This window comes from Polyodon spathula, chromosome 2, assembly GCF_017654505.1.
Source record: "Polyodon spathula isolate WHYD16114869_AA chromosome 2, ASM1765450v1, whole genome shotgun sequence".
Taxonomy (NCBI): domain Eukaryota; kingdom Metazoa; phylum Chordata; class Actinopteri; order Acipenseriformes; family Polyodontidae; genus Polyodon; species Polyodon spathula.
Genome location: NC_054535.1, coordinates 78,510,174 through 78,535,371, shown reverse-complemented (window position 1 = coordinate 78,535,371; position 25,198 = coordinate 78,510,174). Strand labels below are relative to the sequence as shown.

The window sequence follows — 25,198 nt, the reverse complement described above, 5'->3', positions numbered from 1 at the left end:
TGTGCAAGCTTAGCAAGTCTACAGTATTCCCATTGTCCGTTTTCTTAATGGCATTTTACAATTTAAAAAAACTGGTTAAAGAGCACATTCAAATATTCTGTTACCTTTAGCACAAAACCTTCTGATTTTATTGACTCAGCTGCTCGATGTGATTAGTATGAAGGTATAGAAGCATGATTCTAATAATAGGTCTTCACTCTAGTTATTCCAAGCAGTATTGTATTTGTTTAAGTAGAGTGGATTTCACCTACAGTAAGCTGTGTCTCAAAGATTATATATCACAGCACTGTGCACAAGGTTTTTTAATTACAGTTTCTAGCACAACTTTCAATTCTAAAATTTAAACATAAGCTTCGAAATACTCATCCTAGGATTACATTATGGCAAAAAGTACCAAAACTGTACCATCTGCATGTTGTCTGCCTCCTGGACGGTGATGTCACCTACCACACCACTCAAGCCATCCTTTGTGACAAACATAGCCTTTACAATATTGAATGAATAACAAAGGTACATGTACAGGCATTTACCTGTACTGAACTCATCTGGTTTAAACTGAAACCTTTCATTAGTGCTTGGTTTTGGATTATCCAGTTCCAGCCAGCTCTGTATCCTGACACCTACCACACAGAGCAGGTTACAAAGACCACTGCATTGCCAAAGACCGCTCATGTAATGTGTTCCTGTTATTGCTTTTTATTGTGTCTGTAATAGTGCATTCATCAGTAAGTACTTCGGATGAGATGTGAAACCAAGGTCCTATTCTAAGTGACTGCAGCAGTAGTTGTTGATGCATAGTTCATCTATGAGTCACTTTGGATCAAAGCATCTGCTAAATGACTAATTAATAATAAATATAATCAAATCATTCAAACAGCCCTCTCAGGGGTGTGGGTTAGCGTTGATTGGGAATACTTGAGGTTTTCCTGACCACACTCTCACTATTGGCGTGGCTCGTAACTCTAGTTTTAAGTCTAGTCTTCTCAAAAGGAATGGTTTTAGCATTATTAAAAAAAAAAAAAAAATGAATTAAACTGCTTATGCCATGACTGGGCTGCAGAAATGTCAATGTATTTATTATTTTTACATAAGGTGTGTAATCGCACTCTGATGACAAAGTACAGTATGTTAATGTATTTATTTTACTGTTTTCTTTTGGTTTATCGTTTGTAAAAAAATGTTTTCTGCAAGTACTTTTCTTACATTTCAAATAACAAAATTTAAGATTACATGGATACCTATTTGGGCATGTGAATTTCAACTTCACCTGGTCACGTGACCAAACAAGCCACACTGTTCCAATCACTGTTCCAGTTACCTGACTTGGTGTGCCAAAATAACACATACCTTCCATAGATGACCGGGAAGTAAACCGTACTAGCGTAAGTGCCTTTTTCACCTGGACAGATATCCTTGAGCCACCTCAGGAGTGACCATTTTTGCTGCCTTTTTTTGTAACAGTTGTCCATTTTCTAAGCACAATAAGACCCTCCAGGGTGGGCGGTATTGGGAAATACCGGACTTTGCAGGGCCTGCGGCATCGAGCCTCATTACGACCTTGGGCGGTGTAGCATTACCCAATACCACCCACCCTGTCAGGACTTACTGCTTGCATAGTGTTTGTGATAAGAACTGTCTGATCTCATTTTGCAAAAACCCAAAACAAAGTCTTCAGGCCTAATTCCCTTTTAACAGCTACTTACCTGTGCTCCAGGCTCAACCTGCCAGCAGGGCAAATATGAGACATGTGATGTAAGAACTGGACATACGTAATAAACACACAATGGATAAAAGGACTAAAGGTGAAAAGTCATCAAGTACTGTCTGTGTGTAAGGAAATCTCATGTTAACCGCAGATTCAACAGATAATCAGTCGATAATCTAGAAGCTGACTGTAGACTTCAAATGCCATATTTTACTATCTGTCTTGGTACGGGTATCTGATAGGAATAGGGGTTACTCCTTTTGCTTCCTGAGTTTCACAGATGCCACAGATTGTCCTAGATTGTGATGGAACCCTAGGGTGAAAGGCGAGTACAGTCTGTACCCCCAGACCACCGACAGTGCTGCTTGCTTGGCTTGTTCTAACCCAGCCTCTCTTTGCTGCCCCCGCAGGTTGAGGAGGATGGGAAGGCGGACTTGCTGAAGCACAGGCTGCAGGTGGGGGACGAGGTGGTCAACATCAATGAGGTGGAGCTGAGCGGGTCCAGGCAAGAGGCCATCTCTCTGGTCAAGGGATCCTACAAGACCCTGAAACTCATCATCCGCAGGTACCATAAGGGTTCTGTCTCGAAACAAAGGAAACATTGCATGTTCCTGTTCCACCTATGTTTATGCACATTGTTTACCATTATAAAGGTTTTCCACAGTAAAAACATAGCAAAGTGTAATAAAACATAACGGTAAAGCATAGGTAAGCATTGTACAGAACAACGAGGTATGGGAAAGCATATTAATTAACATGACAAACCATTATAAACTATGCTAAATGAATAATAAAGCCTGGGTAAAAGCATGGGCAAAATACAGAGGTAAACGTTTATAAAGATACTAATAACATTACTCATTTCATTATAAGTATTTCAGATTGTAGGTTCCACCAAGTCTCACTCATTTGGAGTGACACTGACACATTTCTGAAAGTTTGAAGTCTCAATTTTAACAGTCTCATTCCTAAAAGAAAGGAAATGGTGATGCTTTTTAATGGAATATGACAAATCTCTAAACTAGTCTAAACAAGTCTAATTCTTGTATTTTGTATTTTTTTAATCACACCAAATAATTTCCTTAAAAATGACCTTAATTAGTAAGTCAAAACTTAATTCTTATCAGAGAATTTTCTGTATGTAAACCCTTTATTTTCAATTGGCTATAAAGTTGTTTTATAAAATGTGTGCCTATCCATGATCCATGATCCAAGACTTAATTGAAGTGCCCCATGCCCTAGTTCACACATCATAAAGAATATTTCCATTTGAAGATAATTATCTTTGTTACACTTCAATAGGCGGTTCCTTAATACTGTAGATGTGGTTCTTTGGTATTGGAGATCAGCATAATAGCTAAGCAACAATCTGTACAGCAGAGTCAATAAAGCCACTCCTAATGGGCAGGCTCATGAAGCGGTCGCACTTAATTGTTCTGCAGCTGCCCAATTAAAACAATAGCAATACTCCAAAATTACAGATTTGTGTCCTGATCCAAGCGGAATTTACTGTGAATAAAAACCTATGCATTAAGCAGATCAGTAAAGTTAAACTGGAAACAGCAACAGCTTTTGTATTTGTGTGTATTGTAAGAGGTTCTATGTATTTAATGAAGTTACTTGCTTGGGGTGTGTGGAAATTACCCCACCGAATGACTCTGTTTGCTACACTACAGTATGCAAAAATAGAATTTCAAGAAATCTCTATACAGTATACTGCACCAGGCCACTAGATGTAGATATCAGGAGTAAAAACAACTTTTTTGTGGAGTCAAAAGTCATGAATGCTGTTTTGCAACATCAAAAGTGTATTGATAAGGAAGAAAGATGTCATCTTGCTTAGAGCTTTCTAAGTGCAACATTCACAGGTTAAACCACCGAATTTATACAAGACAAGACGTAGCCACAGACCTTAAGGAAACAGAGGCAGAGTAGTGATACAATGATCATCAAGTCAAAGCAGCAGCAGCAGCAGAGCCAGGAATTACACTGACGCAGCACTTCTCAACAAACAGCCAATCAGAGTTCCCATGGAATCATACATGTTGTTGACACAGTCAACAGGGAGTTCAGATATGCAGAATGGTAAAAATGGGATTTAGCAAGATTCATAATTCATCCTGTTACAGAGATTTGTGTACCGGTAATGAACCTTGAGTACACAGAAAGATTTTCTTCATAAAAGGCAAGACATCCATTTTCACACACTTAAAACATTTGCCTGTGTCAGTCTAGTGTCTCAGCTTCACCTTACTAATTAAACGAACCCTTTTATTGCATATCATTCCTAAGGCTGAGCTAGCAATCTCTCGCCCTGTAACCGCCCTATTCCAAATAATAAAAAAGGCTAGCCTACCTGAGTGTAGTGCTGAAAACCACAGCCTTTATTTGCATCCTTGGGGCAGAGTTCACCAGGTGGGGATTCTGGCTCCATAAAGCCTTTCAGACACAGATAATGCTGCATGGGGAGTGCAGCTAGGAACCTGGTGCATGCTTACCTGAAACTGCATAGTCAGCAATCTGTGGGCTTTGAGAAGAGGAGCAGGTTTTTTCTTCTTTTAAGCATCTGCAGAAACACACCGCGGCGCTTTTCTGTCAATTTTGAGCCGAGCACTCCTACAGAGCCAGTGCCTGACAAGAGTAAATGAACCAGTGGCAGTTGGAGTAAGAAGAGTCGCTGCACAGAACAGTGTTTGCATTTGCACAAGACTGGAAGCTTTAAGGGAAAACTAACTTCTTCAAGAGCTGCAAGCTTTAGGACAGTGAGGGGACATAAGGGTGTGGAGAAAAAATCTGAAGAACTCCGTCTGGCCTTGATATTGAAGTGAACCCATTGCCACGTGCTGATTCAATAGCACCCCCAGTCAATATTACCCAGGAGAACCCAGGAGAACAAGGTGGAACTGGGTTTTATGGGTGCTGTATCTTGCTGGAAACGTGGGCTCCATTATCAGCACATGTTTCCTGCTTGTACTAGATGGATGCCCAAGAGGACGTTTAGTGATTTGACAAGTGCACATCTTATGAAGAATAAACAACAGAAAAATACTGTAGAGGTTCCATACCATTGCGGATTATGGATGAGAGCCAGGATACCAACGTCATTTTAAATAGGTAGGTGGCTACACACACGGGACATGATAGGCTTTAGAGACCTAGTGCGTCCAAATGTAATATAAGATGTTAAAATCAAAACCATTTCCTTTATTTCAGCAGGAATTATTCAGAAATGAAACACACGATAGTGGTACATTTCATGTCCATCACTGTTTCCATGTTTACATTTTACAAAATGTTCAATATTTATTTTTGGTATCTAGGGTGTGAAGTCTGAGGATCACATACCATATATCATATTGCACTTTGTTAATTTTCTCTGCCTTTACTTCTCAATTAACCTCAGTCAAAAGCCTTTCATTTCAGAGTAAACCACTGGATTTTCAACATACACCTCCAATATGGTCCGAAATCTTATTGGAGGGCAGTTTCTTTTAATAATATATTTTTCAGGGAGAGTACTAAAGCGATGGTGATTTAAACCTTTTAAGACCAAGTTTTAGGTTTAGTAATCAAGTTTAAGGTTTTGTAAAGAAACTACATTGATTAACATAAAGATGCATTCTGTCAGTTTTTCTTGCAAAAGCAGCCACGCACTTTTAGAACATCATGTTGACTCTGAACCTAGGGACAATGATTCGATCCTCTCTCCCTACCTCTATACAGTATATAGGTAGCTGAAGTACTTTCTTAATTGTTCACCATTGTGGATAGAGTTTGACTTGCTGAAGACTGAAAGCCTGAAAATGGTCAGTAATTGCAACAAAAAAAAAATCAGATATATTCAGTGTCTTGATTAAAACCCATCTCCAAATGAATTAGAAGAGATTTCAGGCTAGTAATATAAAATAACCTCATGGCATCCACTTAGATTAGAAAAATATTATGCACTGTAAGTCCAAATATGATTAGCTCTTTCATTTTAATGCTTATGGATAGTATAATAAAGTTTACACACCATTGTGAAGCACTTATCAATGTGACCTTTGACTAAAACAGTACAGCTTTTCAGAAGTTTATATTGAAAACGAAACCATCATCTTGCGAACCATATGATAAGGTATATTAATCATAAAAAAAGAATATGGAGCAAGACCTAAAAAAATACACAGAAAGTTGACCTGAAATCACTCCTGCATTGTATTTCTTCATATTCATACCCTAACCGTTCCCCAGGCGGCATGATGGTAATGAGGCTGTGTTCGTTCGCATGTGAGAATGTGACTGAACACGAGTGCAGGTTGACTGGGGAACATGTAATTGTGTTAAACTTTAATAAACTTAAAGCAGCGGTTCTCAAACTGTGGGGTGCGCCTCCCAAGGGAGGCGTAGGAATGTGTCAATGTGTCAAGGAGGTTCCAGCAAAACGCAGAAGCCGAAAATATGATGAAGCATATTTAAAACAGGGCTTTACGTGGAGCGGGTCCAGCGATGCACCGAGGCCTCAATGTTCTGTATGCGGCGAACTACTGGCAAACGATAGTATGCGGCCCTGCAAGTTACGCAGGCATCTCGAAACAAGACATCCTACCTTAGTATCTAAACCCATAGAGTTTTTTCAGAGGAAGCTCAATGAGTTAACAGGACAAAAAAAAGGTTGTTGAAGTCTACAGTACTGTTAACGTGAAGGCTATGGAGGCTTCTTACCGCGTGTCTTTACGCATTGCCAAAGCGGGTAAGCCGCACAACATAGGTGAGAAACTATTACTTCCAGCTGCAAAGGATATGTGCGCGGTGATGGAGAGAAAGCAGCATCACAGCTAGATGTGATCTCACTTTCAAACAACAGAGTTTCACGCCGTATTAAGGAGATGACCACTGATGTAAAAGATCAACTCCTAGAAAGTGTTTGACAGAGCCCATATTTTTCAGTTCAGATAGATGTTTCTACCGATATATCCAGTGCTGCACAGCTACTGGTGTATATTCGTTTTGCTACAAAAACAGAATTAAAAGAGGAATATCTGTTTTGCCATCCACTTCCAACACGAGCAACTGGTGAAGAGCTTTTCCAACTATTGAATGGTTTTGTCCAAGACACTGGCCTTGATTGGGGACGTTGTTTTGGAATTTGCAGTGATGGCGCAAGGTCTATGACAGGACAGCATAGTGGGCTTGTGACAAGGGTACAAGGTGTTGTCATATCTGGCTGACATATTTGAGCGACTGAATTCTCTGAATGTGTCACTTCAGGGTGAGATGCAAATGTTTTCATTGCTAATGATTGGATAGCAGCATTTGTTAACAAACTTGAACTGTGGTCTTCACTTGTGCAGCAGGGATCTGTTTGCATGTTTTCAACATTGGAGGACGTTGTGGAACAGAGCGCTGATCTGTCAGTTGACAGTATCAAGGACGTAATTGTTCAATGCTTAGGGGGCCTGCAGGAGCAGTTTCGAGAATACTTTCCTGAAGTACTTTTCCTTACGTCTCTTCCTTTCTACACTGCAACCTCGAATTCTACTACTTTGTACAGCAAGGAAACAAGCACACCCCTCCCACTGATAAGATAGGAATGATGGATAGTATACTGAATTTTTCAATCATTGTGTGATGTCATATTTCTTAAAATATTTGTGAAGTTTTATTTCAGCTGCTTCCGTTTTTATTGTTTTTTGAACTTAAGATTAATACTTCTTAAACTCATACTGATCTACATTGATCAAATCCTTTCTACTTTTTATTCATTATGTTGCAACATACAGTAGGATTTCCAGTCTGTTGTGCTCTTTTAGTAAACTGGGGAGGCACAGTCATTTTTTTTATAGCTCAGGGAGGCTCACTTTGACAAATTTTGAGAACCCCTTACTTAAAGGAAGGTATAATTGTAGAAGTGTGAAGGGTTGAAAAGGGGGTTTGAGGAGCGTGAGTGAGATGGATATTTCTCTAAAGTCTCATCATGGTACGTGCAGCATGGGAGGGTCCGTCACACTGTTGATTGGGGTCTGGGAGGAAAGCAGGCCGGCTAGGGTCTTGGTATAATGTTTACCAGCAGCACAGGTGCAGCAGCTTTGTGTCTTTCATTTGAGCTTGCAGGTTATAGCAGGTTTAAGTCAGCACAATACAGTATGTTGTATCAGAACTTAATTCTTTCATGCATCGCAAAAGGTTAAGAACATAAGAACATAAGAAAGTTTACAAACGAGAGGAGGCCATTCGGCCCATCTTGCTCGTTTGGTTGTTAGTAGCTTATTGATCCCAAAATCTCATCAAGCAGCTTCTTGAAGGATCCCAGGGTGTCAGCTTCAACAACATTACTGGGGAGTTGATTCCAGACCCTCACAATTCTCTGTGTAAAAAAGTGTCTCCTATTTTCTGTTCTGAATGCCCCTTTTTCTAAACTCCATTTGTGACCCCTGGTCCTTGTTTCTTTTTTCAGGCTGAAAAAGTCCCTTGCGTCGACACTGTCAATACCTTTTAGAATTTTGAATGCTTGAATTAGGTCGCCACGTAGTCTTCTTTGTTCAAGACTGAACAGATTCAATTCTTTTAGCCTGTCTGCATATGACATGCCTTTTAAGCCCGGAATAATTCTGGTCGCTCTTCTTTGCACTCTTTCTAGAGCAGCAATATCTTTTTTATAGCGAGGTGACCAGAACTGCACACAATATTCAAGATGAGGTCTTACAAGTGCATTGTACAGTTTTAACATTACTTCCCTTGATTTAAATTCAACACTTTTCACAATGTATCCGAGTATCTTGTTAGCCTTTTTTATAGCTTCCCCACATTGTCTAGATGAAGACATTTCTGAGTCAACAAAAACTCCTAGGTCTTTTTCATAGATTCCTTCTCCAATTTCAATATCTCCCATATGATATTTATAATGTACATTTTTATTTCCTGCGTGCAGTACCTTACACTTTTCTCTATTAAATGTCATTTGCCATGTATCTGCCCAGTTCTGAATCTTGTCTAGATCATTTTGAATGACCTTTGCTGCTGCAACAGTGTTTGCCACTCCTCCTACTTTTGTGTCGTCTGCAAATTTAACAAGTTTGCTTACTATACCAGAATCTAAATCATTAATGTAGATTAGGAATAGCAGAGGACCTAATACTGATCCCTGTGGTACACCGCTGGTTACCACACTCCATTCTGAGGTTTTTCCTCTAATCAGTACTTTCTGTTTTCTACATGTTAACCACTCCCTAATCCATGTACATGTGTTTCCTTGAATCCCAACTGCGTTCAGTTTGAGAATTAATCTTTTGTGCGGGACTTTGTCAAAAGCTTTCTGGAAATCTAAATAAACCATGTCATATGCTTTGCAATTATCCATTATCGATGTTGCATCCTCAAAAAAATCAAGCAAGTTAGTTAGGCACGATCTCCCTTTCCTAAAACCATGTTGACTGTCTCCCAGTACCCTGTTACCATATAGGTAATTTTCCATTTTGGATCTTATTATAGTTTCCATAAGTTTGCATATAATAGAAGTCAGGCTTACTGGTCTGTAGTTACCTGGTTCAGTTTTGTTTCCCTTTTTGTGGATCGGTATTACGTTTGCAATTTTCCAGTCTGTCGGTACCACCCCTGTGTCAAGAGACTGCTGCATGATCTTGGTTAGCGGTTTGTAAATTACTTCTTTCATTTCTTTGAGTACTACTGGGAGGATCTCATCCGGCCCAGGGGATTTGTTTATTTTAAGAGCTCCTAGTCCCTTTAACACTTCTGCCTCAGTTATGCTAAAGTTATTTAAAACTGGATAGGAACTGGATGACATGTGGGGCATGTTGTCAGTATCTTCCTTTGTAAAAACTTGTGAAAAGTAATCATTTAATATATTTGCTATTTTTTTTTTCTTCCTCTATGATTTTGCCATTTGTATCTCTTAAACATTTAATCTCCTCTTTGAATGTTCTCTTGCTGTTGTAATATTGGAAAAACATTTTGGAATTGGTTTTAGCTTCTTTAGCAATGTTCATTTCTATTTCTCTCTTGGCCTTTCTAACTTCCTTTTTGACTTGCATTTGCAGTTCTGTGTACTCTTTCTGTGTACTTTCTTTTTGGTCCTTTTTTAATGCTCTGTAAAGTGCCTTTTTTCGCTGAATATTTTTTTTAATTGATCTATTAAACCATTTTGGCAATTTAGTTTTACATTTAGATTTGTCTACTTTAGGGATATAATTGTTTTGCGCCTCTAGTACTACATTTTTGAAGAACAACCATCCTTCTTCTGTGGGTGTTTTCTCTATTTTACTCCAATCTACTTCTGTTAGTCTCTGTTTCATACCTTCATAGTTTGCTTTTCTAAAATTGTAAACCTTAGCTTTAGTCTTTACTTTTGAGGATTTAAAAAACACTTCAAATGAGACCATGTTGTGGTCTGAGTTTGCCAGTGGTTCTCTGACCTCTGTTTTAGTTATTCTATCTTCGTTATTTGAAAAGACTAAATCAAGGCATGCCTCCCCTCTAGTCGGTGCCTTGACAAATTGTGTTAGGAAGCAGTCATTTGTCATTTCCACCATTTCTATTTCATCCTTCGCGCTACCCACCGGGTTTTCCCATTTTATTTGGGGGAAGTTGAAATCCCCCATTAGTATGGCTTCTCCTTTGCTACACACATTTCTAATGTCATTGTATAACAGATTATTGTGCTCACCGTCTGAATCTGGCGGTCTATAGCATGCTCCTATTATTATGCCTTTTGAATTTTTGTCTGTTATTCTGACCCATATTGATTCGGTTTTATTTTCTTTGTCCAGGTTTAACACCTGGGCTTCAAGACTGTTTCTTATGTATAGCGCTACCCCTCCTCCTCTTCTGTCCTGCCTGTCTTTCCTATACAGTGTATACCCACAAATATTATATTCGTCCCCATCACTCTCAGATAACCACGTTTCTGTAACACCTATCACATCATAGTTACCTGTTAGTGCAGTAGCTTCAAGTTCTAGAATTTTGTTTCTGATACTTCTAGCATTTAGATAAATACATTTAATGGTTGTCTTACCTGAGTTGTTGTTCTTGTTTTGATGCGGTCTCCCTTCTGTTTTTTTTTGTTGATTTCTCCCCCCTTCCTTTCTAGTTTAAATGCTTCCGAACCTGCTCGAGGATCTTTTCTCCAAGTAGACTGGTTCCCTTGTTATTTAAATGCAGTCCATCCCGTCTATACAGATAGTCCTCGTTGTAGAAAGTGGTCCAATGATCAAGATAGGTGAAGCCTTCCCGTGTGCACCACGTCTTCAACCATTCGTTTTGATTTATTATTTCCAGCTGTCCATATGGTCCTTTGCAAGGTGCGGGTAGTATACCAGAAAATACCACAGTTTTGGTTTTCTCTTTTAATTTCCTTCCTAGCTCTCTGAATTTGTTTTGCAGGGATTTTGGTCTGTCTCTTCCAATGTTGTTTGTACCGATGTGGACGACTACTACCGGGTCGTCTCCTGTTCGTTCTAGGAGCCTGTCCACGTTCTCAGTGATGTGCTTGACCGAGGCTCCCGGAAGGCAGCACACTGTTGTAGTAAGGGGGTCCAAACTGCGAATTGAACTTGCTGTGTTTCTCAATATGGAGTCCCCAACAATCATGACCTCCCTTCTTTTTACTGTCTTGTCACCACTGTCAATAGGGTCCTGGATGTTGTTCCTTTCATTCTCTTGTTGTTGGTTCTGCTCATCAAAATTCTGAAGTGACTCAAATCTGTTGGTTGTTTTGATTTCTGGTGGTTGTGTTTGACGAAGTTTCTTTTTTTCCCTGCTTCTGCCTACCTGAACCCAGCTGTTCTGACCTTCTATCTCCCTGGTGGCTTTCAGTCTGTTAGGGGTGATGCAGACTTCCATGAATTGTGGGTGTGCCAGTTCCTCAAGATCCTGTTGCTGTCTCACTTCCTCCAGCTCCATTTCTAGCATACTTACTAGTTTATGCAAATCCTGGATCGTGCGGCACTTTACGCACACTTGGTTTAGCTCCGCTGGGTTTTCTCGGATTTCCCACATCAAGCAGGTGTCACAGATTACTGGCTTGAAGACCATGTTGAGGGTTTTTTTTTTTTTGAAGTTTAGTTTCTTCTGCAGCCGTCAACCTGCTTTCAAACTGCTTCGAAACTGCTCTGTACTTTTCCACGCTGTACTTCTCCCACTCGCTGTCGCTGGGAAGACTGCCTCGTTTAACTGCGTTGTTCTGCTGTGCTGTCGGCTCCTCCCCTCGCCCGTGTCTCAAAACGGCGCTGAATTTGAATCAGCTGCTCCGAGTTTCAGCTTGTTTGTTATCAGAAAAACACACGCGGCTGTGTTTCCCCAATGTCCTCTGTTTTCTGATTAAAGCAATTCAAGATGCAATTTCTCCTTTCTGCTTCGAAACTGCTCTGTACTTTTCCACGCTGTACTTCTCCCACTCGCTGTCGCTTCCACTCGCTGTCGCTGGGAAGACTGCCTCGTTTAACTGCGTTGTTCTGCTGTGCTGTCGGCTCCTCCCCTCGCCCGTGTCTCAAAACGGCGCTGAATTTGAATCAGCTGCTCCGAGTTTCAGCTTGTTTGTTATCAGAAAAACACACGCGGCTGTGTTTCCCCAATGTCCTCTGTTTTCTGATTAAAGCAATTCAAGATGCAATTTCTCCTTTCTGCTTCGAAACTGCTCTGTACTTTTCCACGCTGTACTTCTCCCACTCGCTGTCGCTTCCACCACTTCCCACTTCCAGAGCTCATCTCTTATGTCACAACCCAAAAAGTGGAATCGCTCTCTCTTTTCCGCATTGGCTCACAGCCTGACTTCAAAACACAGTAAAAAAAAATATACTCGCTATTACTGCAGTATTTTTGTCACTGTAACTTTACAGTAGTACTTTAAGTACACATCCCCACTGGAACATGCTACACTTAATATCGCTAAGTGTGTCAATGACAAAGTATTCTAAACGCTTAAACCACAACGGGTTCTATAAACACAGATTATGTACTTTAATAATGGGATTCGTCTGTTTTTTTATTTAGATTGAATTACTTAAGATGTCATTACAAGTGTTTGTTTGTTTCCTGTAATCAAGTTGAGATTGTGCTTTCCCTTGTCCTCTTGCGTCGCTCGTTGGCCTGACACAGCAAATAGTGTGTGAGAAACTCTCTGAGCTTGCAAAGGAAGCAACGAACACTTACAAACATGCGTGAGACATATCAGCTTCTGATGCCAGCATGCGCACAGCATCACAGGTTAATGAATAACAACAACAGCTGAATCGGTAATACCATTTTACTAAAAAAAAAAAGGGGGTCTGTGGCAAAGTGCCCTTCCCCTGTGTGTATTTTGTGTTGTATGTTGTGTGTTAATGTTGGTATATAGTCATTGGTACATGGGATATAAACAGGTCTGTGTAACACGAGTGTTTAAAGTGTATATTTGTATTTAGGCACGAGGATTGCACAGCACTTCACGTGCAAGTAAAATGTAATATGTGAGCACGAGGAATTGCACTTTATTAATTCACGTGCAGTTGTACAGCGACTCCAATTTAGTGATTGATTAGCAGTCGAGTCTCGGTACAGCTGCATAAAAGCAGCATGTTTTCACTCACTCTGGGTTGTGTGTTCGGTGAGTGGAGAACGGCTGTGGAGAGGAGAGAATTAAAAACGAGAAAACTAAACAAAGTAAAATATATATAACCGTTGTTTTCACTCACCGTGTTTGTTTGTTAGTCCACTGTTTGTTTAAGTGTTAGTCCGTTTTGTTTGTCTGTTTATTTTGGCCTCATGTGCCATGTGTTGTTTTTGTTACAACCTTTTTATTTACTGTCTGTTCATTTATTAAACGCTGAACGCAAGGAAGTGCTCAGCTTCCAGAAAAAATTCCATCTCTTTGTTTATTTCCTGGTTCCTGGTCTGACGTCTCCCACTCCAGCTGTCTTTGTGACATGGTCTTATTAATTTGGACCTGTGGATCTAACCACCAAGACTCACTGTTATAACATGACAAGCAAGAGGTTGCGCAAGTTTAATTGGGTTAATTGAGCAGTAAGTGTTTTTACAAGTCATCAGTGCAGTTTGTTTATTTGTTTACCATGTACTTCATTAAGAGGTAGTTTGCTGGTGCCTCCTTCACTACATCACGGGCTGCTTGATCTGATTCGTAACATTCTGTTGAATCTGCATTTATAATGAAGGGGATTGAGGCATTTGATGCTAGTAAATTGTATATGTACCGTTTATCACAAGGACTGTAATGGTTGAACTGTTTGTAACCCCTTGTTTAATAAGATCACAAGCGAGGGCCTGTATCAGATATCCTAGTTCTCGTTTTGCCACCTTTGAAAATTGTACAGGATTTGGACCAAGAATGTACAGCTACCATGGGTAGCCAGCCATTGCGACACTGAGTCGTAACAAGAGCTGCTGTTCTGGAGGGATAAATGGTCATTCCTCCATGACTGCTGCCTCTGATTGCTTCACTGAGGTTTGGGTGGAAATCTGTAGCAAAGTCTGTTCTCCAGAACCTACTATCAGCCCTGTATTGAAATGTCTTAGATTTTTTTTTCCATTAAAAGTTTCTATTCTCGGCTGCTCTCCGTCTGGATCCATCTGACTTGCTCATGATGTAAAAATGCAATGCCTGGAGATTTGTTTTCAAATGTGTGCATGGTTCTGATCAGTTTAAATGGGAATAGATTGCAGGACTTAACTGCCTTGTTTCATCTTTTGCCAGAAAAAACTACCATATGCTGTAGGAAATAATTGATTTGAGTTGATTTGAGAAAAGAAAGAAAAGCGATAGAAAAAACTGCCCAACTTCATTGATGATTGAAAAGGATAAATACTCAAATACAGCAGGGCCAGGAAGATGAAACCTGCCTCTCATCATAGCTCCTGTAAACCACATTGTCATTGTTATAAAAGAGAAAGAGAGAGTGAGAGAGAAACAGACTACAATGATGTCAGTGCTACAGAACAAACCTGTCTATTCATCCCAGCCTGCCACGGCTCAAACTGTGGGTTTCCTGTTGGAACAATGCTGTCATCAGGTGTTTCAAATCGATGAACAGGGTGTTCTTTATGTCTTCACCATGCCACAGAGTAGATCGTGATCTGGAGAGGCAATTTGAGTCAGTCCTGAATTCCTCTTCGACCATCTTGTCAGACAGATGGACAGCAGATATTTATCATAACTCAGAGCCATTCTTCTCCGGCCATCACCTCTGCAACCCCAATTTGAGTTTCCAGTCCCAAGAGATTATTTGCCAATCACAGACAAGAATTATTTGCCCAGGGGTGAGATAGGGGAGAGGGTGGGGGTGAATCACTACATTGAGGAAGGAAGTATTTTGGTCAATAATTTATCCACTGATAGCCAACTTCCCATAGAGAGTAAAATAGTTTTGCCCCCCTTTGTAGATGTTTGGTTATGTATTTAAAACTTGGACCACCCAGGTTTCCTCATGACATGCAACATCCAGTTCTGTGGGAGTTCAAGGGGCAACACAAAACAGCCTTACAGTCCTATAACAAACAATCATTTTGAAAAGTAAACATATATAAATCAATAGATATCAGTTTGTGTTTGTACAAATCTAATGAGGATATGATTATCAGGACACGATTAACATAATTAACAGTGTATATGAAAGATTATTATAGAAAACTATAGAATAATAGATAATATTAGTCAGTCATGACCTTGCGACTTTAAGAGTGATGGATATTTTCAGTTGTGACCACCATATGGAAATACCAGTCTGAACCTTTTCATATTGTTTTATTTGTTTTATTTTAGTGCTAGTTTCAAATGACATACATAACTCATACTAAGTTAATCTTTGAAATATAGTATCATGCAGAATCAATATGTGCTGTACACAACCCTGACAGGATTGAGGTCACAGTTATTGTTCTCTCAGTCTAAATGATCACTATGGAAATGGCAGATTAGGTACCCTATGTGGCTAGTAAATAAAAGGATTATTCTTCAGAACTCCTCAAACATTTAAACTGTACTTTATACACCCGAGACAAATAGAAAAGTTTAACAAATAAAATAAAACTCTAACATTTTATTATATTGCATCATATAGGAATTGTCTATTTAAATGTGCATTAATTAGCATTTTCCTGTCTTTCATCCACATTGAGCAAAGAAACTACAGCAATTAGAATGTAAAACAATGAATTCATTTTCATGTAATCCGATTTATAGCGAATCCTACTCAAATATACCTGCCTTTTAAACCAGATTGGTAACTCTATGTTATCGAGTATGAGGCAGTGTAGTCCAGTGGTTAAAGTCCAGGGCTTGTAACAAGAAGGTCACTGGTTCAAATCCCACTTCTGCCACTGACTGACTCACTCACTGTGTGACCCTGAGCAAGTCCCTTAACCTACTTGTGCTCCATCCTGCAGATGAGATGTTAAATCATTGTCCTATTGTAAGTGACTCTGCATATAATGCACAGTTCACAGCCTACCTCTGTAAAGCCCTTTGTGATGGTGGTCCGCCATGAAAGGAGCTATTTAAAAATAAAGATATTATTATAATTAGCAGAACTAAATGTATTTCACAGGTGGAGTTGGGATAACCCCAGATAGCTGCATCATCTAAACAGTGTACTGCATTGTCATCTATGATTTGGCTATAATTTACCATGGTTAAACATTGTCAGGCAATATGCTTGGTATATAGCACCACACATCCACATTCTTTGTAAGATAATGGAGTTTTAGAACATAGTTGTACATCACATTCATTGTCATTGTTATACCACGAGTGACCAAGAAACAATGATGGTCAACAGTAGTACTGCGGTCTACGGAATGTCTGGGGCAGCAGACGTTAGCTGTTCCACCCCCCATCACACTCTAATATACATAATAATACAAAAAGCCAAAGCCTTATAAGGTAAGGTGGTAAATGCCTTTTAAGAAGAAAAAGAAAATCAGCTCCAAAAACAAAAACATTTTCAATTAGTTAGATGGAGATAAAGTAAATTCCAGAGGTCACTACCATTGTAAAGGGTGCCAAGGCATGCCAAAGTTGACTGAGCTCGCTAAAGGGTGGTCAGGAGATTGGGGATGTACAGTATGTGGCACAGATCTTTCACATCCGGCTCCTTTGTCATCTGCTCAGCATTCGCTCTTATTCTTTTTGACCCTGTGTAGAGTTCACCTCCTGGCTTCACTGGATAACATATCCCCATATCTAATAGTTACATTGGAAAATCTAGGGTTACGAAGGGCTGGGGGAACCTTGTAAACAAGCAGCCAGTTATAGTGCTGATTGAATGGCTGGGAATGGAGCAAGCTAGCAATAAGGAAGCAAGAGGATATTCCAGTAGTGTCTCTCTTTTTCTCTCTCTCCAGTTTGCACACAAACTAACTCCTGCAGCCTGCTCTGTGATATCATCACTTGAGCTCCATAGAACTCCAAGGCTGCTCTGTGATTGGTCAGGAGGAGGGCAGTAATTTGAACTGCTTTTGTGTTGCTTTGTCTGCTAGGCTGTTGCTCTTGCTGGCTGCTTCAGTAAAAGAAGGTGCTTCTAGGGGAAGACACAGGTGTCTGCGCATAGCACTGCTCAGACTAGGATTGAAGGAAAGCAGCTCTTAAACTTGACAGTATTCCCAGCCTGTCAATCTGTCTGCCCAGGAGTTGTAATCCAGTCAGATTACGGGAATGACTGCTGACACCTAGAACACCTTGCTGTGTCTCATCTGGAGGTAAGCAGCACATATATCTCTTACAAGTAAACAGTACAGGCCGTGTTCAAGGACAGTTTTGCAATTCATTTTTGTATAAAGGTTTTTTTTTTTTCCACATCCGTTTTTAGTCCTGTCTGTGGTCTAGTTTTCTGTTCTTCTTGTGGTAGACATCACTGTCAGCCTGTAGGTGGTAAATACAATAGGCAGCCACAGTACACATGGAAAGGTTTCCGAGCCAGGGTAGCATAAACCATACACACTCTCATGGTGAACGACTTGCTCTTTAATCAAGTGGCAGTTCATGAGGAATTCATGTCATATTTTAATATGGAGGTGTTTAGGATATAGCCATGTGATGTGTTACATAATTTCATATGTAAAAAAATCATAGTTCAGAGTAGCCTGAAGAACCTAATGAAGGATATTGGGGTTTGAAAAAAGAAAAGTTTCCTGGGTCTGTCTTGTCATTTGATGTGTAAGATATAATACAGCCTGAGACTTTCCATTCAAAAATGCGTTATATTATTTTTGTATGCCCTTTGTTTGTATTGAATCTATTATGTACAGCTTTTGAATGTGGAAATGTACTATAGTGTTACACATGCCCTGTATTTTGTTTATTTTTTTTACATTTATTTTTAGCTTAGTTTGTACAAAATTCCTTAGTTACAAAGTAGATAGGGATATATGCATCTGACGCAGTAGGCAGTAGCAGTGCAATGCAGAGCATAATGTAAGGGTGATACAGTGATAATCACATTCTATACTGCAGTATACATAAATCTCTCTCTCTCTCTCTCTCTCTCTCTCTCTCTCTCTCTCTCTCTCTATATATATATATATATATATATATATATATATATATATAGATAGAGAGAGAGAGAGAGAGAGAGAGAGAGAGAGAGAGAGAGAGAGAGAGAGAGAGAGAGAGATAATAAAAAGGATAATGCTTACAGTGTTGATATTTTGTTACCATCCAAATGATGCACTGTTTAAGTAAAGCTGTCCATCTGGAAAAATTAGAATTTTTGCCCTCTGGGATTAAAAATGATTTCCTGGAAAGTACTGTAAAGCACAGCAATATGACAGACTTTTGTGCAATGATGTAACTGCATGTGTAGTATGACTACCACATCATACCAATCCTGTTATTCGTTGGGTATAACGACCAGAAAAAAAAAATTTTTTTTTTCATCGTAAGAACCGAATCATTTTAGTAAAACTTACATTAAAGTGTGTGTGTGTGTATATATATATATATATATATATATATATATATATACACACACACACACACACACACACACACACACACACACACACACATATATCTGTGTTGTGTGTGGTGAAAAACACAACAAACCACTTTTGATTCGTTTTTACTAAGCCAAGAATGCTACGATGTATATATACTACCCCTATATATATATATATATATATATATATATATATATATATATATATATATATATATATATATATATATATGTACAGTGCCTATAGACAGTCTACACCCCCTTTCAAATTTTTAAGCTTTTGTTGCCTTATAGCCTGGAATTAAAATGCATTAAAATAGTTTGTTTTGTTTTTTCATTTATCTACACATCCTAACCCACAACTTCCAAAGTGAAAAAAATATTCTAGAAATTTGTAGAAAATTAATTAAAAATAAAAACTGAAATAGCTTGGTTGGATAAGTGTCCACCCCCCTTGTTATAGCAATCCTAAATTAGCTCAGGTGTAACCAATCTGCTTCAAAATCACACACCAAGTTAAGTGGCCTCCACTTGTGTTAAATTGTAGTGATTCACGTGATTTCAGGATAAATTCAGCAGTTCCGGTAGGTTCCCTCTGCTGGGTAGTGCATTTCAAAGCAAAGACTCAACCATGAGCACCAAGGCGCTTTTTAAAGAACTCCGAGACAAAGTTGTTGAAAGACACAGATCAGGGGGTGGGTATAAAAAAAATGTCAAGGCCTTGAATATCCGTTGGAGCACGGTCAAGATAATTATTAAGAAGTGGAAGGTGTATGGCACCACCAAGACCCTGCCTAGCTCTGGCCGTCCCTCCAAACTGGATGACCGAGCAGGATGGAGACTGATCAGAGAGGCTACCAAGAGGCCAATGGCAACTATACAAGAGCTATAGGCTTTTATGGCCAAGACTGGTCAAAGTGTCAATGTGACAACAATATCCCAAGCACTCTTGAATCCCGTTTGAAGTATGCAAAAAAACATTCAGGAGATTTTGTAGCTATGTGGCAAAAGTCTGACGAAACTAAAATGGAATTTTTTGGCCTGAATGCAAAGCGTTATGTTTGGCGCAAACCCAACACAGTGCATCACCCAAAGAACACCATCCCTACTGTGAAGCATGGTGGTGGCAGCATCATGTTATGAGGATGTTTTTCATCAGCAAGGACTGGGGCACTTGTCAGGATAGAAGGGGAAATGAATGGAGCAAAGTACAGAGAAGTCCTTGAGGAAAACCTGCTGCCCTCTGCAAGAAAGCTGAAACTGGGATGGAAGTTCACCTTTCAGCATGACAATGACACAAAGCACACAGCCAAAGCTACACTGGAGTGGCTAAGGAACAAAAAGGTAAATGTCCTTGATGTGACCCATTCAGAGCCCCAACCTAAATCCAATCGAAAATGTGTGGCATGACTTGAAGATTGCTGTTCATCAATGCTCCCCAAGGAACTTGACAGAGCTTGAACAGTTTTGTAAAGAATGGTCAAATATTGCCACATCTAGGTGTGCAAAGCTGGTAGAGACCTATCCCAACAGACTCACAGCTGTAATTGCTGCCAAAGGTGCTTCCACCAAGTATTAACTCAGGGGTGTGGAGACTTATCCAATTATGATCTTTCAGTTTTGTATTTTTAAGATATAACTTTTTTCTCCTTAACAGTGTAGGAGTATGGTGTGTAGAAAAGTGGGAAAAAATCTTCATTTAAATGCGTGAAACTCTGAGGCGCTGACACAACAAAATGTGAAAAAGTTCAAGGGGGGTGTAGACTTTCTATAGGCACTGATATATAGATATATAGATAAATAGATAGATAGATAGATAGATAGATAGATAGATAGATAGATAGATAGATAGATAGATAGATAGTAAAAAACAAAAGCATAATGAAAGTGAGGTAAATTATTTTAACATATTGGTAAAGCCTTATCAGATTTATGATTACCCAGAATAAAGCACAAGCAGGCCTAATCTAAGCCCGGGAGAACCACAGGAAACTGCAAAAATGACCTGGACATTTACAGTGCTAACTACTGCTAGGTTGAGGTTTTCTTTTCTTTTTTGCAATGTTGTTGTGAGCATCATGCCATGCATTGCTGTTAGACTGCTGTTTGTCATCACGCTCTATAACACTTGACAGCCACAGAAGTCAGATAAACCAGCTTCTTAATGAGCTCCAGAGAAGTGAGGTTTATTCGAACCTGCATGCTGGGGCTGGTCACCTTTTTTGGTGTGTGCCGCTGCCATATAAATACACCTGTGCATTTAGCTTGATGGAGATTGATAATGAGTGGTTACGTTTTAGCTTGATGGAAATTGATAATGGCCGATTACATTTTTTGTGATGCTATGTGGTTGTTAGCTCATTTGGAAACTCTTCAGGAGGGATTTTAAAGAGGGGGGTTCATTGCTTTAAACTTGCCTTGGAATAAATATTAGAATAATGGAATAAACACTGTTTGAATAATGTTCGGTGACCATGTTCGTTCAAATTGTTGATGTTAGTTTAAACTATGTGTTGTGTAACATAATATCAACTATGTAAATCCATTATCGATTTTTTAAAATGCATATAGTTCATATAGTATTTAAATAGATATGTTATATGTAATACATACTGTGATGTTGACTTATCAGAATTATATCAATGCATTAATGACGTCTGAAATAAATAACACACATTGCACTGTTTAACACACATAACTTTTTTTTAACTGGTTATTTGGTGGAATCGGAGGTTTGTGTTCCTGAGAGATCCTTTCACTGTAACATGGCACAAAAAATGTGTTTTCAACCTAATTCAAAATGAAAGAAAATGTTTACATTCGTTAAGAATATTCAAGCATGAAAATCTCATGTTGGTAGCAGCAGTACTTTTAACATGGTCTTCCAGAAAAGAAAATCCATGCTGGGAGAGATTTGGAGTAAGAAGCTTTGCATGTGGTTCGCTGGTAGGAAGGCACAGGGATTTTATCACTCAAACGTTGGCCACCACTTTAAACCTCCTTTAATCAGAGTATATACTCCAACCTTGAAAAAATAATGAGGCAATCATTCCATCAGGCTCTTATTTGTTCTGTTTTGAAATGCTTAAAAAAAGGCTATTTGTTTGCCAAAACAAGTCTAGACCTGAACAGCTGTCATCATTAATGTATTGAACATACCTGGGGATGAAAGAACGTGAATTACATCAGAGGATTCATAAATAACATTATTTTGGTTTTTATATTATCTAGAAACCTTGTGTGACAATATCCTTAAATTCCCTTTATTATAGTTTTGAAAAGATTTCAATTGTGCTGCAATTGATCTTTGAGGGGTTGCTACCTCTGAAAAACGGAATTTCCTGTATCTCAAGGGAGTTAATCTGTATTCCCCCTACAAGATAAAAGTATATATCGCCTGGTAATACTCCTGAAAATCAACTATGTGCATCTATCAGGCAGCAAAATATCATTGTTTGTTTGAGGTCATTTTGTAGAACTCTAATAAACTTCCCATAAGATTAAAACCCAGGATATTTCTGTGTCTCTGGAAACATACTGAAACCCTGGAAAAGTTCTGATGATAGGCCTTGGTATTTAAAAGGAGTAGTTTTGTCAGTTTGTTTTTATATATATATATATATATATATATATATATATATATATATATATATATATATATATATATTATAATTTGATTGCTCTTTTATTCATCTGAACTTCTATTTCTAAAAAGTGAACAGTTATGCAGTGTATGTTCACGTGCCACTATCAATGCAATAAAGGTTAGTTACAAACAGTCTCAAGTGAACATATAATAATTGTGTTGTCAAGTTCTTTCTTTCTTTGGTTTTACTAAACTACAATGTAAACCTCTAAATGGGAATGTTCAGCTAACTATTGTACACAGCAGCATCCTGATTGTTTTTCAAAAGTTACCATGTAGTTGCTGTTCATTTTTTTTAATTCTGTGGTGGTTGTTACCTTGATAGTCAAACTTGTTAAGAACCCTTGACCTCATCTCAGGACACTTAACTGGCTCTGTGCCCAATTATCTAACTTCCTGCAGTGTTGGATATCATGGCTTAATTATAGAGTTGAACAGGTGGAATGTAACCTATTTGTCTCATCTCAACGTTGTCCTTTGAAAATTAAAACAAGATCAAAGTGTGTGATAATTTTATTGTTCTGTGGGTTTTGTTTTGCATTAGCCTGCAGTATGTAGGTCCACATAAAACTGCACTCCGGTGTGACTTGCACACAAAACATCCCTTCAGACACACAAACCCACATGAATCCTCAATAACGAGATTCACTCTGATCATTCAGTATAATGATCATGAATAAAAATTGCTATTTTTTTTTTTCTCTTTAACTTTATATGGATTCTTACAAATACATTCCCATTAAAACCATGAAACGGTTTCTTTAAATACAGATTTATTTTGAAGCAACAGCATAACTTCTTTTTTCTTCATACATCTTGCAGGCTTTTCCTAAAAACAAATCTTGCATGACTATGTACTTTTTACATTGTTGAGTGTCTACCATGGACATAAAAGAACAAATACTGAAATATAAAAAGGTGGTTAATTATTTCTAAAAGAACAGTAAAATCAACTTTATTCCACCTTCATAACTACCATTGCCCTGTGTGATAGCATTCAGACCTTTTTAGTGGAAATCCGAGACTAAGGAGAAGCATGGTATAAGGACAGACAGGTGTGTGTTTGTTGCATTCCCTGTTGCAGCTTATTATTTGGCACCTAATCTTTTTTTTAAAACACCCTCTTCCTTCTGTTGACTCCATTAACATTTGGTGTTTGCTGTTAGAGATTTTTTTGAATAAATGAACAGACCTGGTTTTAACCGGGACATTCAAATGTCATGCTTGTTTTTCTTTAAACATCCTTGAAGCAGCATATGAAGGAGCTGCATTTCTTCAGATTGGATGTAATCCTGATGGTGCCCCGTTCTCTACCAATCATATATCACACACTGCTCCAAGTTTAAGTGATGCTGAAAGGCATATGATAGATAGCTGAGGGCATTTATTGGAATCTGATCCTTGCCATTACGATGTGTATCTGCATGATTTTGAGATATGAGTAACTTTACCTTCAGGAATAGGCAATGGTTAAGATCCTTGACCCTAGACTAAAATTACTGGTTCAGTACCTGAGAAGTATTTATGGTGCTAATGTCCTAGATAAATATAATGATCCATGTGGAATCCTAAACAGTTGTGATAAGAATAAGATTTCAGAAGGTGATTTATAATTGTTTATTTAGAGCAGCAAATGAAGCATTTTAAATTTAGCTGGGTTGACTGACTTTAAAGTTTCCTATTTTTAGGGACTTTTTATAAAATAAATTTACATCAGTCAGTTCTTGCTGCTACTGTACTGAAAGCGTTACATCAATCTCTCTTTCCTACTTTCACCTGAAGAAGAGACCTTTGAGGTCTTGAAAGCTTGTGAATAATTACTATTTAGTTTCACCAACATTTCACCAATGTTTGAAAATCAGCCCTGAAGCAGACAGTATTGATTTGTTGTCACTTTTAGGATAAGTTCCTCTGCCACAGGTTTGAGAATAACATAGGTTGGCGTACCTTGAGAAGAGTCCAGAGAGAGGCTGCTTGTGTCGCCATCGCCGTGGATACCGCCTGGGTTGCCCTGAAGCCGGGGCCTGAGGCATGTGAAGAATGTTGATGGTATGCTTGAGTGGAGAGCTTCAGAGCGGTCTTCGCTGAACAGATTCTACTGCCATCTGTTGTGAACGGGCAAGTTTCATAGCAACAGCTTCTCAGGAATGATTTTTATTAAAATAAGAGAGGAGAAAAAAACAAAACAAACGAATACACTCTTGAGTAAGCAGGATAAGGCCCCGGATACAGGGCCTGAACATAATGTGCTGACGACTTGTAATTTTCTGCTCCGTAGAAAAGGCATCTTTTTATATATGGAAATGCTTGAAACAATTTTGTTAACCCCCGAGGTGCTCCATGTACAATGGGTGCTCACAGAATCTCAGGCTCACCCACTTGATTGAACTAACAGCCTAAATTATTTACTAAACAATAGTTGGGGAGGGTTGGGGAGTGGGGGGTTGGGGTATACCTGCCTCCACTGACTCGGGAGTACTAAGTAACACTTTGTTAGTCTTGTTAAGTGTAAAGATGCTTTGAAAAAGAAAAATTCATTTTTTTCCAATGGTAAAGGTGTGCCAGACCCTGGAATGTAAATGCTCTATTTCTTTAAGATTATAATAATAAGGATAGTAGGTAGATATTGGGGATATCCTGTTTTTCCCCCTGTTTTTTACAGCTGTGTTGGAACTGAGGCAAAGAGGTCCAGTGGCTTCTCCAAGTTCACGGTTCATTGGCTCTGCCTTCTCTCTTGCTTCTTTTAGTTTGAAATAGGTTCAACATTGTGAATGATAGGACATTTTGTTATTAGCCTGATATTTCACTTGTAAAAAGGGTACTATATGATGTAGTAAATAGAGTTTAGAAGATTAGACTTGAAGGAACGGGAGAGATCAGGGTGTAAATTGCAGTTTCTTCAATAATGACTCTTAATAGAGA

At 38.8% G+C, this 25,198-nt stretch overlaps 1 protein-coding gene across 4 annotated transcripts in view; it reads left to right on the top strand.

The window, feature by feature from the left end:
* The window catches only part of LOC121301384 (protein Shroom3-like), a 121,787-nt gene that overhangs the window by 39,696 nt on the left and 56,893 nt on the right, over positions 1–25,198 (top strand). For 2 of the 4 annotated variants that reach the window (XM_041230735.1, XM_041230744.1), the window contains exon 2: positions 2,116–2,270. In XM_041230735.1, coding sequence (XP_041086669.1) covers positions 2,116–2,270 — 155 coding nt within the window. Of the gene's footprint in view, positions 1–2,115; positions 2,271–17,196; positions 17,393–25,198 lie in introns of those variants that run through there. The other 2 variants (XM_041230772.1, XM_041230762.1) reach the window with 1 other exon arrangement.